The following is an 18,486-nucleotide window of genomic DNA, read 5'->3' on the forward strand; positions in this document are numbered from 1 at the left end:
AGGGGGAACGTTGAAGACCCTTCTTGCGCAGCCGCAGACTCACTTGATCCAGCGAGTTGCCTCTGGTGTTTCCTCCACTACTTGTGGTGGTTTTCTGACGCCAGCAGCGGAACAAGCGAGTAAAGTGACACAGAAGCGAGTCCCGGTGGTTCAGGTCAACTTCCGCAGAGGACCTGTCGTTTGAGCCGGAACTAGTTTACCCGAGTGACTTCTACCTCAACATCCTGGTCTAGAGTCCTACCAGGGTGAGTATCCAGTCAGGCGCGGTTTTCTCGTCAAATATCACCAGACGTCCGAGTGTCAGTCGCCCCGCTGTCACCGTCATCACTGGCCTTCGTTGTCACCCGAGAAAAAGCGTCACTCATGTCGGTGTTTGAAGGAGGATGAGGGGGGGTAGCGCCGGTAGTAGCGCAGGCCGCGTAAACTCCTCTCGGTGACCGCCTATGGAAATGCAGCATATTAACAAACTAACGCACCAGTTGGGTTTAAACCCACTACCTCCATGTTGTTTATTATTCCAGGACCACCAGATTGTGAGTCTTGTCACCGCCTGTCAACGTTGGCGGACGCCAGAGATCTGACGGACCCGCAGTCCAACCGGTGTTAGCATAGCCTAGCATTCCTTAGCCTAGCCTAGCTTTCGATGCACTTAGCGAGAGTAGTTGATCATTTAAATACTGTATATATCGTAAATAAGTTGTTAATAAAAAAAATCTATTATGCCGTTGCAAACATGGCTCATTTCTTATCGCTCGATGTGGAGTTTGTAACTTCTTAACATATAGTTCGATTTATTACTGTTTTCTTTCCTCTGCTGCTGATATTTTATGAAGACGACTATGTATAAGATATATTTAATAGAAAATAAACTACTTGAAGAACAGCTAACTTAACTAAGGGTCTTCAATCATCTTAAAATATGTTTTATCTATTTAAACGACAACTCGTGTCTTATCAGATGCCTATTCTAAAATATGATAAGAATATTACAAAATATCTAGTACCTGCTGATTTAAGATCATTATCTTTTAATAAAACGTATTCAATACATGTACAAGACAATATTTTATTCCAACACTTCCTCCTGGTCATATTATCTTCATATGTTTTTTTGCTGACCATGTCTTAATTCTAGTGACCATGTTGGCATAACTAAAAGTGCTGTTGTGAGTTATTTTAAATCAAATTATTCTTACTTTGGTTACAATCTGAAGTGAGAGAAAATCAGTCCTGTGTCCACTGGTATATAAACACGGCACCATTTCACTTGTCCATACAAACACACCGACTATTATGTAAAACACATGACAGGCCTATATTGTGTCGCAATGTTGAACGAACAAACGGAGAAGAGCATGGCACAAGTGCATTGAAGGACTGTGTACATAAAGAAAAAGAACATGGAGTGATGGCTATGTTGAGCTGGTTTTACTGTAGTAGTACACAAATCCTCAAAGACATGCGTTGTTATACAAGTCTTTATTTCTATACTTCGTTTGAGCGGATCTGAGGGTTCTACCACACTACACTGTCTCATTTGTATGTTTTTATAAAAAAGAAGTGTTTGTGAACATCCCAAATATATTAAAGGAGAAAGAAGCCTGAATGTAGGCATCCAATCATTATTGTGCAAAGTTGAAATCTGTCAATTAAGTCGGACTTTGAAGTTCAATACTTGTCAAACTATAAACCGAAGACTGATCAGAGTAACGGCGACTTCCAGTTGTTATAGTTAAGAATACCTTGCATTGAAAAATATATATAAACCAAAGACTCCTAAGATTCTGGTGGCACTGCAATGCAGCACGTGCACACGGAATGGGAAATAATTTAATGAACTTCTTATTGATGTAGAGGCACTGAGACACGCGCCTACTTTGACCCTTCTATCGACATGTATACAAACATACCAATGTCATAAAGACATGTAAATAAATCAGTGCTGAATTTGTAAATGGACATATTTTTTAATGAAAAATAACAAAGTGCTCAATAACTTATCATTAAACACTGAGTATAGCACTGGTCCCCAACATGTATTGAAATGTATGTTGTGTTGAATATTATAGAAGATAATCTATATTTTTCCAAAAACAAACCTCCCCCCCATCAACCCCTTAAAATGAATGTCAAATGTTTCGTCACATAGCCTTGCTTAGAGGTTAGTTTGTGATGTTGGTGAGGTCTGTGTGTTTTTACACATGCTGTTGTCACAAGCATAAATTAACATACAAAGTACACTGCTGTTTAAACTCGACATAAATTAACATACAAAATACATTGCTGTTTATACGCCTACCAAATGTCAGAAAATGCATGTCAAACAACAGCCATGTATAATTTGTGTATGTTCATCAGGGTTCTTACCAGGAGTTTGTGCGCTTGCGAGAGCCCTGTAGATTTCCTACTTACTAGAGTCAATCTTGACCTTTTCAGCACAACTACACTACACAACACTAGAGGCAAAAACGAAAATAATGATCAGCATTTTCTTGATTTAACTGTAATGTACATCCTACCATCATTTAAACACTATTTAATTCAGCCCCAATACTTGATCACAAAGCAAAGAAAACGGCACGTTCAATTGTGTACTGATGAAGTTTGTGTATTGTTGACAGTGAAAACACATAGACCAGGGATTCTCTTTCATTCTTTGCTCAAAGGCTGCTTTAGGTAATGACATGAAGATGTAATCTAGGGCAAAGAAAAATATTTTTTGCTCTGCAAATATGTTTCATGGCTGCAGTGCTTAATGTCAAAACAGATTGAATGCATTACCCAAATTCCCCTAAAAATCTATACATCTCTATTATAAAGTGTTGTACATGTAATAACGTTTTTATATCAAACATTTAATCTTTACGTACTTGATCTGTATTTTTACAAACATTTATATAGTTAGTATGTAGAGTCAAAACAAAATGTTTACAGTAGTCTTGTGACCACAATTATTTCCACAATAGTCTTCTAATCTCTTGATAGCATAACTCATCGTTCTTAAACCAACCAATGTGCTTCTTCTCAGGTTGCTGCTATTGCTTCTGATCTGTGAACACGGTTCCATTTCAGTCTAGTGGAATGTCCAGACGCTCCGATTTAAAGGATGACCCAGTGGACTGCCCGCTGTGTCTGGAGCAGCTTGAGATTGACGACGTCCACTTCTTTCCGTGCACCTGTGGGTACCAGATTTGCCGCTTCTGCTGGCATCGAATCAGGACGGATGAGAACGGTCTTTGTCCCGCCTGCAGGAAGGTAGCGTCTGCTCACCTGTTTGATGTTCTTCCAGCTCGCACGTAATAGTATAATTGATTGTTATAATGTCTTGCCGCAGCCTTATCCAGAGGACCCCGCTGTCTATAAACCACTCTCTCAGGCTGAGCTGCAGAAAATCAAGACTGAAAAGAAGCAGAAGCAAAACGAAAAGAAGCAGAAAGTCACAGAGAGCCGCAAACACCTCGCTAGTGTCCGAGTGGTCCAGAAGAACCTGGTGTTTGTAGTAGGGCTGTCTCACAGGCTGGCTGATCCCGAGGTGAACATCAAAGCCTACTGTTGAATTCTCATCTAAACACACTTGTGACTACATTTTTTAAGTGGGAATCAATTGTGCAGTTTGTTTTTCATGAAAAGGTTTTGCATTAAGTCAACATTTAAAATGATATCAAATGTTTATCTATCTATCTAGTTTGGCCACTTCACTTTAAAGCACAGGAATAAAAGGTGACGGGCAGAACTGCCAACTTTCTCTTTCAAGAACATAGTACATTCACACAAAGGATACCATTTTATAATCACAAATAAAGTAACGTTTAAAACAAATATTCTAAAGTCTCAAGTGCAAGTCAGAGTTCGTAATTTTTTTTTTGTTTAGTCAAAAGACTTTCTACCTGGTATTAAACATTTTTGACACTATTTGTTTTAGCTATAACTCTTCGTACCCTAATACATGGTTTTCAGGAGCCTGATATCAATCAATTGGCAGCGCTTCATAGCAAATTCACAGCCAGCCACAAATGCTTTGTGTACAATGTTCCTTCACTATTTGTATTGATTTCCTGTTCTTAATCTTCATAGGTTTTAAAGAAGCCAGATTATTTTGGGAAATTTGGAAAGATCCACAAAGTGGTCATCAACAACAGCACATCATATGCGGGTTCACAGGTGAGGGAAGAAAAAAAAACCTATTTATGACCTTCTGACCTTTTAAATAGATTACATTCTAGTATCAATCGTTTACTCCATTGAATTCTATATGGGTAATAACAAGGTCTTCATGAGGATTTTAACCTTTACTAGCTGCCAGGGCTCCTCAGGGCCCTGCCTTTTCTCTTCTGTTCAGATTTAGCTCTACAATCTCTCTTCTGAAACGTCACTGTCAACGAACATATCTTGTTCTAACCTTAACTGATTTCCAATGAATACAATTCTCTTGAAACCACTACGTCACAAGATTCAAGAGGAGTTCGAGGAACTGACAGAGATCTGTCTACTCACTGTTGACTTGATGGTGGTCGCCTTCTCTGTACTTGTTCCTTCCATCGTTGGTTCTTCAGTGTTAGATCTTTTTTTTAATATCCTTAGTAAAATATAAAGATTGTAAATTAGATGGAGTAAAAAGACTCCCGTTATTAATAGAGGCATCTCTTTTAATTGTGTTATTCTGTACTGAAACCGCAGCATTGTGTTGATAACACTGGGATTACAATTTTCTGATAGGAGAGCTTTAAAGTATTGCTATTTAAATTGCCAGAATGAAAACTGACAATTACTTTGTCCTTTAATAAATACAAATCCTTTGTTAGTCATCTTTAAAATGATTTGGTCTAAAGGTTTGATGAAAGGTGAAGAGCTTTATATAAAAGCAGGCTTGTCATAGCATGCCATTCCACATTTGTGTAAGTCCTTTGCACTAGTGAACAAGTCTCACACACAGTCTTTAAGTTATTAGCAAGGATAGATCGATGGATAGATGAATACCTTTGACCTCAGGAGGCCACGTTATGGCCAGTTCACTTGAGTATGCTTCTCAATTTTAAATCAAACGTTGAGAAAAAAGCTTCTTAGGTCTTCATTACTTGTTTTGAAAGTGATATTTATGAATTGAACTCCTATCCAGGGACCCAGTGCCAGTGCCTATGTCACCTTTATACGGTGTGATGATGCTCTCAGGGCGATCCAGTGTGTCAATAATCTGGTGATTGACGGCAGACTCCTCAAGGTAAGTTGCTAACACACTCTGTGTTTATACAGCCAATTCAACAGTGTCTGAATTTGGGCTTCTGCGTTTGCAAGGCTTCTTTAGGAACCACCAAGTACTGCAGCTACTTTCTCAAGAGTATGCAGTGTCCCAAACCTGACTGCATGTATCTCCACGAACTTGGGGATGAATCTGCTAGTTTTACAAAAGAGGAGATGCAGGTAAGCAAAGCTTATTGAACGTCATGTAATGCATAATAAATGTAAAAGTGAATATAATTGAGATGTATCTGCTCATTCACACACAGGCAGCGAAGCATCAAGAGTATGAACTTAAATTATTTCAAGACTTAAACAAACGGAATCCCGCCATAGTTCAGACCACAGCTGTGACCGGAGAGAAACCAAAGGACAAAGCCACTTCACTACAGAGGTGAGATAGTTGCGTGTGTTTACATTATTTATCATTACAACTCATTAAAAGCGGATGAATAACTGCTGGTGTTTTCAAACAGCTCAAGCAAAGAAGACTTTGAACCTCCAGAGGATTCGTCTGATGGAAGGTCATCAGACTACAGTCCTCCGCTGGACTTCTGTGACACTGAACACTTGACTCCAGAGGAGCCTGCACATGAATCCAACCATGGCCTTGACTCGGAGCTCTCCCCGTTTTTGACAAACTGTGACCCTGCTAGGTAAGTTATACACAAAACATATATAGCGTAAGGAAATAAAGATTATTTTATTTTGCATTTAAACCTATTAGCGCAGCAGCTAAATCCTTGAATTTATCTCTTCCTTGTCCCATAATGAACATTTAGTGACGATTTTAACTGAAATACTTTCAGAAAGTCCTTCACAACCCCAATTTCAGGGATAATTAAAAAAATGTTTTCATCTGCATCTGATAACAGAAATAGTTTTACTACATTCCAGTAAATTCAGCAGATATTATGGATGAAATTTGTCTTTCAACTGATGTCTTACTGCGATGAGTAGTTTGATGTGAGAAGCACTCTTGGCTGCATTCTATTAACTTAATGTTGCTTCTCATCTTCATGTAAATGTTGTTTGGTTTGGCGACTTTACGCCTCATATACTATACACCGCTTTAAATTGAGTTATTGTGTCCCATTAAAAACAGCAAACAGTCATTTATAATGCGACTGTGAACATCCAACATGAGAAGTTGTTGTGAGTGCTGCCGGTTTCTCCCACAGGAAACTTATTATTGACTTTGCTTGTCTTCTACAGCCCTACTGAAGAACTACCTGATGTGAACGGTGTAGCTGAAACTTCACAGACGGTAAGGTTTTGTCGATAATGGATTCCTGTTCATAACATGCTTGACCAATTTTTATTTTTATTGTAGCAGCCACGATCGCCGTCGCCTCCACCTGGCTTTAGTAAGGCGAGCCACGTAGTTCCCATCAGACTCTCAGGCCATGCAGCTTTATCAATATTCGAGACGCCCACGTCGGACTCCCAGTCACTGTTTTCAGACAACAGCAACTTCAGACATCCAAACCCAGTGTCGATGGGACAGAGTGGACTGAACACAGCCCCTGAATGGCCCACAGCTCCTGAACCACATAGCCTTTTCACCTCCGGTAAGATGAAACGTATTGTTGGAATGACATAGAAAATATTACATGTAGAAAAGCTCTAATTATTAAATGGTGTTACCCTGCATTTATTAAATCTAGTCAATTGGATACACAATTCCTATCAATGATATCAATCATTTTCCTATGATCATTATCAAAACCTTATGATTTCAGGCCTTGACAAATCTGATAAAGTTAATTTTACATTTTCCTTTACATGATCTGATCTTCCTCTTTACAAACAGATACCATCCCAGTGTCCTCATCAACTGACTGGCAAGCAGCATTTGGGTTTGGCTCTTCCAATCAGCAGCAGATGCAGCAGCAGCAGCAGGATGACGATCTTGGCTTTGACCCCTTCGACATCACCCGAAAGGCTTTGGCGGACCTCATAGAGAAGGAGCTCGCGGTTGAGAACGGCGTCGCCTCCTCTTTCCCCAATGGTTCCCACAGTCATTTGCCAAGCTTCTTTCCCAACAAACCCCCGAACCACTCTCCAGCCAATGGGGCTCCGTCTCAAAACCTGCATTGTGGACTGTACAACTCCTTCAGCTTTCCTTTATCCTCCATAAACTCCTCATCCCACCCGCATCAGTCTTGGATGAACTCTTCTGCAGTGTCGTCTCACGCTGTGCACTTAAACGACATCATCAGTCCGTCGGCCTCGACTGCACACAGCAACTTTTTGGACTTGAACATTTCTTCAGGGAACTACAAGAGTGGACCAGGAGGGATACAAGTCACAGGTACGAGCTTTTTCATCTCTAGATTATCCTCGAGTGATAATGGCACTCTTCATGTCTCATTTAAAAAATGGTGACCATTGGTTTGTGAAGGTGGATGAAGCTGACTTTGCCAAAATAATTAGGAAAACGTCTTCATATGATTAATATAGTCTTTAAATTAATATTTGAATTATACCTATTTTAGTTCTTAACTGTGTTTGAAGCCTTTAATACTCATTTCCATTACATATATTTTTTGTTAAATAAGCTCTTATCTGGTTTTTAAAAACAATGATTTGATATTCAAATGATTATCATGAGTTTTTAGAGTTTTTTTTCTTTTCAGAGAGAATCAGAAAAAAACAACTTATCTTATAACCCATAATGGCTCATGTTCAACGCTTTGGCCACACGGGGGCGTCCCATCCTAAACTGCTGCACTTACCCATCATTTATCAACATCATCTTACCTTCTTGGGATTGCCTCAAAATTAAGTTGATGTCATTCCTTTTTCGAAATTACAATAGAGACCAATAAAAGATCATTTTGACATGCATAACTAATGTATATTAAACTTTGATATGCATGTCATTGAACAGAGTATATCTGATCCCAGGGATGATGTGATCTCTACAGGATTTGACAGAACATTCCTGGCTTGTCTGTTTTCAAAGTTGTAGCTGCTTCCCTGTCCTGATCTTCCACAGATTTATGTCTGGTTGTTGTTTTCAGTGACGTATATTTTAGTGCTTTCTGTCTCTCAGCCTTAGTGGTGTCCTATCCACTTGAAACTTCGTTGCCTTAACTGTAGAATTACAAGTTCCTGTCTGTTCGATTTATGTTATCTGCTGGTCACCTGTCTCCTTAGCGCAGTGGTTACTTGAGGATACTTCACGTTGCATTAGTATAAAACTTGCCAGGGAATTTTTTTTTTTAATCCGTCCCCATCTGTTCCTTTAGTCTGACAGGATGACTGACTGGCGTTGTCCTTTATAAACATGAATATATTTGTTCATGCTAAATCCATGCAGGAGTTTCTGAGATTTAGGCCAAGTCCAGACAATTGTCAGTGAATCTGCTTTAGTTCCCAACCTTTTTGTTAAAACTGTTTTTTGTCAAGCCTACGATGTTTACTCGCAATACTTTATAATTTATACTTTATACATGTCATTCAACCATAAGTGTTGTGATATTCGCGGCCTATTCTTCAGCCATCAAGTCCCATTGCTGTCCCAACACATAAATTATTATTCAAACAACCTCACCGAGTTTCATTTAACAGCTGTGAGTCATAAAGATATAAACCAGATAACAATTCATTATCTACAGTTAGTCATTTATAGTCCGACCATCTTGTTTTTCAAAACGTATTCGGAACAGCACTCGGCTGTGAGAAGCCTAATAGAAGTGAACAACACTGACCATCTGGTAATCCTGGCACCTATCAGAGGCTCAGATTATTGGGCAGCAAGTGGACATTTTGTCCTCAAAGTTGATTTGTTCGATGTTGCACGAATCTCGGAGCTCATGTTAGCACCCGTCTTTAAAGTGGGTTTCTGGAAGGTTTTGAAATATAAATGCTGTCGGATCATGGATGGCAGATATTTACATATACATAAAAGGTACTGGGTGTTAGTTTTGTCTTAAAATGATTCAAGAAACGATAATGTTTAAACCTTTATCACAATGATAAAAACCTTGTTCTCTCAAATAAGAATCGTCTAATACTACATTAGTCAGGAAGAGACGGAGGGAGAACGAGTTATTAATTCATTAGGAGAGATGGGGTTGATGGCACCAATCTTCTGTTGGGAGACTTTGCAAATACAGAACCAATTGCTTCCTGTAAAACACTTCAATACAAGACCACTGCATGTTTCTCGGGGGACATTGTTAACTCTCTGACCCTCTTCCAATACTTGCCATTCCATGCACTGCTTGTTGTGCTTAACAGTTTGTACCTCCCCCAAGGAGGTGTCGTTGTCCTTTTAACACAAAATGTATATTTTGGAACTATTTACAAATGATTTAGGACAAGGAACAGATGATTCAATTTATGTGGATGGATATTTAGTTAAATCTGGTGATGTTTTCTTCTTCCACCTGACCCTACCTGTGTCTTTTTTTTGCATGTAAGTATCTGATTTTCGTGTCCTCAACACTGCTTGTAAGACATTTCAGAAGTTGAAAATGGTTGTTTGTCTCAAGTAGACTTAGAAATGCAATCACATGTAGACAAAGGGCTACGCTCGTGTAGTCCTTCCTCCTCTTGTATGTGACATCACCTGCAGATGGTGTGCAGAGAAGGCTTTTCATTAATAATAACCCGATGTCTGTCGCTTCCGCAGCTTTTTTGGAAATGCATAGACTTCAGGCAAAGATCAGTCCGTTCAGTGTTTTTAGCCTAAGAGATTCTGAATTAAAAGAAAACCATAAACGAGTCTTAACGTTCAAATCTTACACCGTAGAGAGCCGAAGAAGAGAATGAGACTTTATTGACTGATGGCACTTCCTTTGGTAGCTGTTTAAATGGACACCTGCTAATTTATTGATAAATAATTCCACCCTCTGATCGAGTGCCATTGGATAACTTGGTTAGAAACGATGTTGAAGGCAGCTCCCAGACTTATAAATAAAAGATGGTGGGCCTTGTTTATCCAGGGATGCAAATAGAAATATAGTGGTTGGTTTTAATGCCTCCCTCCTAGACGGCGCGAATTAAGAAAAGGCGTCGGAGTAAGAGCGATGCAGAGATCACAGAGCGATGGTAAAGAAGGGCAGTGTTTTCTCATCATCTGTTTTTTAATTCAAATGCTTGTTATAATGGCTTATTTCATAGTCTCTCTGTGTTTGGATTGAATTGTTAAGTGGTGTTGAAGGAAGTCGGCTGTGGGAATTAATGAGCTCCTCGGCCAACAATCACTGTGTCAATTAGCATTTATTATTCAGAGAACTATGGCAACAGGAAAAAGGGCTTGTCTTCCTCGTGAGATATGCTGTCTGCAGTGTTTCATTAGCCGCTACCGTGAAGTAGTCAAACTCTCAACCACAGGGAAGAGAAGAAAGCGCTGCAAACGGAGCGGCTGAATAATTAACCTGCTCCAGTCTGGGCTCTGGCCGACCTGCCTGGATTCAAAGCATCATCACATCCGTCCGTCTCTGTTATGAATTGTACAAAGAGGCTTTTGGGGTTGTCTGCTAACTGTATTGTTAAAGGTCATCACCAGGGCATCTTCTGTTTGAGATTTTATAGTCTAGAAAATGTTATCGACTCTTGCTCGAAAGTAGATAAAATCTACTCTTGCTGGATAGTAAATAGAAGCGATAATTGCCTCTTGACTAGGGCTGGGTATTGAATTCTGGCAGTTTTTTTTAGTATCGAATGCTTCGTTGTATTTTTGTTACCAAAACTAACTTGTGACAATGGCAGTGAGCATCAGATTAGTTTTTCACTTGATAGCAACTGGGATTTATTTATATTTTAGATGAGAAATTTGCTAAAGCTGACAAATTAAACAAAAAAAGGTAAACACAAAGTACTAATCATCTTTTCTTTAGAATTGATCTTTAAAAAAAACATTGTTCAGGAAGAGGTAACAAAGTGCAGGTTTCTCTACTAGTACCAGTGTTGAAAATTCAATACCCAGCCCTATTCCTGACACTAATGAATGATTTATAGATGTTTAAGTTGCTAGCTTCAGATATCAGGCTCAGTGCTCACGAATCCATAGCCCATGGTTTTGGAAATAACTGCCAACCCCTTTTCTTAATGGACGCTGTAATACATCAAGTGCTGAAAGTGACACCTCCTTATTCCCCCCGCTGACATTTTTTGTCACGACTCTCGGTCTCGTTACTGTCGTCATCCGTCTCGACGCTGCTGACGCTCGGAGCTGACGCTGCCTCTCATTCACACGTGGCAGCAAAAGTATTGCTAATCCAACCATGTATCATTTGTGACTCGCGTTCATCTCCGCACTGAGCTGACTTTTTCTTGGGAGAACACCCAGTTTAAGATCGACCGGACATATTGTAACGATTGGTCATATATTGAGGTAAATATGGTAGAGGTAGAAAACACTAGAGATAAAATGAGATGACTAAATTATCCTTCTTTTTCACGATATTTTTAACCACTTTATTTGGCAGCACATGGATACACTCGACGTCAAACACTCCTTTTAATGCCATCTCGAGATTTACCCACACGCTTATTTGAGTTATAATGAATTCACTGGCAGAGTTGTCGTCCCCTCACAAATAGAAAGTCCTGCCGCTAGATTCAGCTTTTCTTTATGCTCGTTAAGTTTCACAGTGAGGGCTTTATTGTGCCTGCCTGCGTCTCTGGCCGCCTCTGAAAGTTCTCCCCAACCTGGGGAATAATAAAAGGCGTACAATAAAATATGTTCTACTATAACTGGGTGATGCAAAGTATGGTTTCTTCTGCAGGGAATTAGTCGAGGAGAAACCGTTGCATCATTTTTTACATCTCAATAATCGCACATTTTATTATTTTAATGAGGAAATATTTTATATAGTCTATTGTTCCGAAGGCTCGTAATGAAGGATTTCAAAAAATATCTAGCTAGAGTAGGCGGTATTGTTCATGTTGGAAGCTGTAAATGTATTCCAGTAGACATTTTATAACAAATTTCACGCTGGTTTTATTAGCAACGCTGCAGACATTTTATTTGCATTTACAGACACGACGGATCCACGAGGGTTGCTTACATTAAAAGTGTCCATTTTATAAAAGTGACTTTGTTTATGTATTTCTGGTGCATCTTTGCATCTAGTGTGTACAGATTTTTAAAAGTAAATTGGTGGTTTTTCTGCATGTGTAATAGAGCATGTGTTTTTTAGAATTCAAGCATCAGTTTTATTTTATTCATCCTTTTAATGGGAACCTAAACTACCCAGTTGATTGATAAACTATCAGCTCTTCGGCTACTGTGTTGTGAAGTAGAGCTCATAGACGGAAACATAAGTGTGTATATAGTCAACTCTGAGAAGGAGGTACTAGGAAGTTACGATGACAAACCCCTCTGGCAATAATATACTTTATAATATTGCGAAAAAATGAAGAAAGACGATATTTTAAACCTCCTAATAAATGTGTTCCACTTTACAACATTGCAGTGAGTGAGAGCTTTTGCCAAGTCCCCTTGTTGGGATTGTTTAAATGTCCACAGTGAGCCATTATTGTTGCTGGCACCAGCCTCTGTTCATGAATTCTCCTGAACTGGGGATTAATAAAGTGCCGGGTACACACGGAAAAGAGTCAACTATTGTTCTACCAGCGCGAGAATACTTCAGGGAGATGACTTGTTTCTGCCTTGAATGATGCTCTGGTTTGGAGTCTGTGTGCAGCAGAAATTCTGTATTAAGATTATTTTTGTTGAAATGTTTGTTTTTTGATTGTATATGGATCTTTTAATTGGAATTTATATTTCAAATTGGCTTTGAAACTAAATTGACTATCTTGATAATGGTTGTTGTTCTTTTTAGCATTTGTAATTCCTGTAGCACTTTGTTTCACCGTCTGTCAGTTTGGCCACCAAGTACTGTACAAAAGTAAAAATCAAAATATTTAACACACAGAGAGTTAAGATAAAATACAATAAGACGACTAAGAACATGTAAAACTATGATTAAGAAGAATTCCCTTATATGGCGTCTCACTGCTGCCCCGTATGTCTTCAACCCTGTTGAATTGTTTAGATTTTGATTGATATGATGTAATACTTAGTTTTGTGTTTTTTTTTTTTAAAGCCATGTGAATATAGCTCCTTGGCTGAGGTATTCATTGTCAAGAGTGCTTTTCAATCTCGAAGCAGATTTGTATTAAGATATCCACTTACCATTTATATTTTGCTTTAATTATTAAATAAGCTTTTTCTTTCTTTGATTGTAAAATAAAGATGTTTTGTTTGTTGTCATTGAAACATGGATGCTGACACCATAGCTATAATATCATTATGGGATTGAGGCCCACCACTAGTAAGATGTTTCTGGGCTGCTTTGAGTGGGCCGGTCAGAATGATTCCCTCTCTTTTTGATCCGCTGCAGAAAATGGCCGACCCGGGGAGAGCTTGAACACGAAGGAGTGGCAGGACGGCCTGCGAGCGCTTTTGCCAAACATAAATATCAACTTTGGAGGCGTGCCCAGCTCCTCTTCTTCATCGTCATCCTCCTCTTCCAGCATCAACCACACAGGGACACCGGCGGTCTCCAACAGTGTTCCCCACAGACACTCTTGGGACAGCACAGCCAGCTGGATGGACCCGGCTATCATCACAGGTACGTTTGCTGCACTCAATATTGACATTAAATTGTTGTTGTTTATGTTTTCCTGTCCGTTATGCTGCCATCTACTCCTCCTCTGTCCTGGGGTGCAGCTCATCCCAAAAGGACAAGAATTCCAATTAAAACACGCCCACCTGCAACACAGATTAGGTTTTAGATGTCAATCAAATCCTACTCGCCTGCTAGCTACAACATACCATAACTTTTTTAATTCAGTCCATCCCCAACAATTTGATGTCAAATGTAATAATCTGATTAAGGCTGTGAGAATATAGTGATACACTAAATATCAAAAGGTTTATTTCCTTTCAACTAATATTCAACAACACTGATGTATATTAAATGAAAACGTTTGCTTAAAATTAACTTTATTTTTTATCATTGCTCATTATTTATACACAAATCTTTATACACAATAAAGTGGGTATACAATATTTATTTTTTAATTGTACAATTTACATGCCAATATTGCATATGAACTTGCCTCTAGATGGCAGTGTCATTAAGTCCAATGCAGCTAAAAGAACAATGAAATCCTGCTAGATCCCAGAAATGACTGAGGACGAGAGGATACAGTCCACTCAAGCAGCTTTTTAAGTTGATGGACATATTTTGGTTTCAAAACAAATGAAAAACAGTTAAGACTTTAAGTGTCATGTGGTCTGTAAATTCTGGCAGAGTCAAGTACTCGACAATACTATATAAAATACTATAAAAATAAATACTAAAGTAAATAATATAAATATATTTATATATTATTTATATATATATATATATATATATATAAATAACACACCCCTATTTCTGTTTTTTAATTTCTAGATGATTAATAATTAATGATAGTTTAGATTTTGTTACTATATTGTTGATACTTTTATAGTTTTCAGAATATGTTTATTACCATCAAATAATGGACCCCAGTGTTTTGTTATCCTAGAATACATTCCAATAAAATCACTCCACTCGCTTTAGTCATGATTGCAAGAATCAGAAAACACTTGTGTGTTTCTGCCTTTTTTTATTATCATTATTAAGGCCATGAATTTCCAGTCTGACTGCCTACTATTAAGAACTACAATGACTTAATATGACAAACAAAAACCCCAGATAACTCTGGACAAAAGAGAGGTTTCTTCAGATGATGTGTGACTTAATTTAAATTCAAGTTTGATTAAACTGCTACATAGTTGATGATCAGCCAGGAAGGACACTGGTGTCACATTATCCATTTATGTGGATCTAAATACAATAAGTATCTTTGGTTTGCCAAACACTCCGTCCTGCCTCACCGTGACTAAACCTCTTCTGTGTTCCACTTGCCCGTCCTCTGCAGGGGTGGCGGTCTCCGGTCGCGACTCGCTACAGGACGACAATCCTCCACACTGGCTCAAATCCCTACAGACGCTCACAGAGATGGAGACCCCCGCCCCACACAGCGGCCCACCGGTGAGCCGGCCACCCCCACACATAGCCGGCTGGGTCCACTACCCGAGCCCCGTCAGCCAGTTCCACTCCCCCCCGCCCGGGTTCCAAACGCTCTTCCCGACTCAGAGCCAAGCGGATCGGTTACAGAACGCTGCTGTCAAGCATCACTAATGCCAATCATCCGACAATTTAACATTTCCCTTCTCGTCCAAAGTGTTCAGAGTTTTTGTCTGGCTTTGATTTGGAGTCTGCTACCCCAGCCGCACATGCTTACTGCCCGACCTCTGCGTGAACCCCCGAATCACTCATTTTAGTTTCTTCTCTTTTTTTTTTTTCTTTTTTAATGCATCACATCAGGACAGATTCCTCAATACCTTGGCGTCATTTAGTGAAAAATAAGGTATAATAAATAGCTTTAAATATAGAGTGAAATTAAGCAAAGTATAAAAAACTTCACCCGTTTTTCAATATGCTTAGCAGTTATTTTTCTACTTAAGGGAACTGTAATGGATCCTGTCTTTAGCGAAGGTGTACACTTTTATGAATCAGGCTGCAATCTACTATCATGTCAAGCTGCTTAAAACATGTTAAACTCAATTTCCTACTGGCCTAAGGGTGGAAACCCAATCGTTTTCTGATTAATCAGAAAACATTGATGTTTTTTTTCCCCCCCAAAAACTAGCAAGTATTAAATTGTCTGATAATCTGCAGTTGTTCACATTGACACTTTGGCTGTGGAAGCATGTTGGCACTTTAGCTACGTTTGCACTTTAAACACAACTGCACTCCAAAGCTAAAGCTATCGTGAAAGATGGTCGTTTAAAGAGGGAAGGCTCAAGTCTCGCTGAGACGCGATTCTCTGCCACACTCCTAAACTGAAGATGACAAACATGGTCTATAGCTATATATGGAGCAGCATTTTTCAAGTTGATTCTTGTTACGTTTGTTGTTTAGCCATGAGTTGCAGTGAACTTTTCAGTCTCCAGGGTAAAGAATATACAATATATCCGGGCAACATTTTCTAGCTTCATAGTTGTGTAGATGCTGGTCGAGTAGTGACTCTTGCAGAATGATATATATCTCCCTTTTATGAAATTAGAATGATGGATAGAAATACTGCATTCATGAAAATTGTGTAAAGCCGGCGTTAGTTTTCATAAAACAAGCTGCACCTTGTGAATAAAAGATTTCTGTTGATGCCGACAGCCATTGTTCAAATAATTACTTGGTTTAAGGGATTTGTCGATTTTATTGGTAGATTATTATTTTGGGAGAGAACTGATCAAAAACAAAGTATTTCAAGATGGATCTGTAGCTTTATTTTCCATCACAGCCACAAGTATGTTTGAAATCATGTTTTTTTTGGTTTTTTTCCTCATCTTTTATCGGAAGCTTTCATTCAAGATCAATTCTTGATTCTGGCGTGGTGCGTTCAGGTGAGGTCAGAGTTAAAAAAAACAACAACAACTGAACTGAAATTCCTATAATACCGCTGCACCTGAACGCATCGTGGCTCTATTTTTTTGTCCTGATGAAGTGCAGGTTTTGATTGGGAGTGCTCACTTTGTTGAATCACAATTAAGATGAAAATCTTATTATTTATGACTCTTTCAAGGTCAATTAAAATCAGTTTGGCTGCGCCAGATGAACACTTCTTTTGATTTAACCGTTGGTGCCAAACTATAGCAGTTGTTTCTCAAACTAAGTGCGGTTTGGAAGAAAAAAAGATTATTCTTGCAAATCTGCAGTTTATTTTTCAGTAAATAAGAAACGTTGTGATTTTAAGGTTGCAACATTTCTCTTTATTAGATGTCGTAAAGCGTCAATTTTTCTTGTGCCATTATTTTTCTGCCCAGTTTAGCAGCAAAAATGCTTTTAAGAACCTTTTGAGGCGTCTCTAATCGTAAAAGTAAGGGGGAAAAAAAGCATTTAAATGTTGTTGAATCTGTCGTAGAAAATCATCAATGAATCTCTGACGTGTTTTGATAAGTGACGGGTAGAAATGGTAAAAAGACACTAATCTTTTGAATAGTAAATGATAACGAATTGTACAAATGTAGGGAATAAAACACATGTAAAACGAGTGGAAAAACGACAAGAAAAATGCAGTTGCAACTTTTAATATACCGTATTTGAATCCTAGTATAACTGGTTTGACGCTCGTGTCTCTCATGGTCGGGCAGTGTGTGCTGGGATAGCGACTTCAACTGTTCGAACACTTGTCATTTTAAAAAAAGTTCCTGGGTTGTGTTTTAAGGTCCCCAATCTTCTCTCGGAAACGCTGTCTAACATCTCTCTAAATCTTAAATGTGTCTTAAATTGAAAAGAAAAAAAATGAAGAAAAATAACTGATCTCAAAATCTGTAACTGAAATTCAAATAAATGATGCAAAGTGAGAAAAAAAAAAGTGTTTTTCTTTTGTTCAACGCTCTTGAGAAACAGTCATTTATCCAGGTTGGTGATGGCAAACTGTAGTGTTTCCTGAAAGAATATGTTCCAAAAGTGTTATCCTAGCGTGTGGGAGGGTGTTAAAAATAACCAGCATGCTACGTCAGCGACACATATTTATAGTTTCAATGTTTTCTATATCATGAGTCGACTCGAGAGACGACAACTTCTGCTTGAACTTTATTAACTGACGTCATCTTAAACCCTTCATAAGTGAAATGTGAGGTCGCTTTTGAAACCCGGTCTTACTCTTAACTCTTACCACCAAGAGTAGAAATATCAGTTCCAAGGCCAGAGAAGAACGGTTCTTGCACTCTTGTATGAATGTGTACGTATGTATCAAGAATGGGTGTCTTGCAGAAACGGAAGTAACCAGAACGAAAACTGACTCAGATTCCGGCGACTCATTTATGTTTGTTTTATGTCTCCTAATAGGATGTGCAAAAAAAGCATGTAACCAGTTCAGATGTAGCGGTTTCTCACCCATATTGGATAAAACTCTACTAACCATATCCATCATTGGATATGAGACGTGACTCACTCCAGACACCTACAATAGGTGCTCGGGTTTTGGGGTATCAACTCTTCAAGGTAGGAAGTATGAAATAGATTTTTGCTTATTTTGTAAAGAGTTGAAAAATGAAAATATTTTTCTCACATTTCTGCAGATATTTAAGTATATATTTTCATGGGACTACACTGACCAAATTGAAAGAAGCCTGTGTTAAGTTTATATAACAGTGTAAATGTATTGTTCCCTCAAAATAACTCAAAAATA

The 18,486-nt window shown here is 38.6% G+C and overlaps 1 protein-coding gene across 2 annotated transcripts; it reads left to right on the forward strand.

The window, feature by feature from the left end:
* The first annotated feature begins 55 nt into the window (after positions 1-55).
* LOC148084294 (CCR4-NOT transcription complex subunit 4-like) lies at positions 56-17,646 on the forward strand. 2 transcript variants are annotated; one of them, XM_087787389.1, is made up of 13 exons: positions 56-245; positions 3,029-3,255; positions 3,335-3,532; positions 4,075-4,161; positions 5,117-5,218; positions 5,293-5,418; positions 5,505-5,629; positions 5,712-5,891; positions 6,451-6,502; positions 6,569-6,806; positions 7,049-7,549; positions 13,599-13,829; positions 15,169-17,646. In XM_087787389.1, the coding sequence occupies exons 2-13, from the start codon at positions 3,082-3,084 to the stop codon at positions 15,429-15,431; spliced, it is 2,277 nt and encodes a 758-aa protein (XP_087643515.1). In that variant the 5' UTR covers positions 56-245; positions 3,029-3,081; the 3' UTR covers positions 15,432-17,646. The 2 variants fall into 2 exon arrangements, with proteins under 2 accessions (XP_087643515.1, XP_087643516.1); XM_087787390.1 differs by having other exon boundaries at positions 6,572-6,806.
* The last annotated feature ends 840 nt before the right edge of the window (positions 17,647-18,486 follow it).

The sequence above is a fragment of the Callionymus lyra genome, chromosome 3 (genome assembly GCF_982586985.1).
Source record: "Callionymus lyra chromosome 3, fCalLyr1.hap1.1, whole genome shotgun sequence".
Taxonomy (NCBI): domain Eukaryota; kingdom Metazoa; phylum Chordata; class Actinopteri; order Syngnathiformes; family Callionymidae; genus Callionymus; species Callionymus lyra.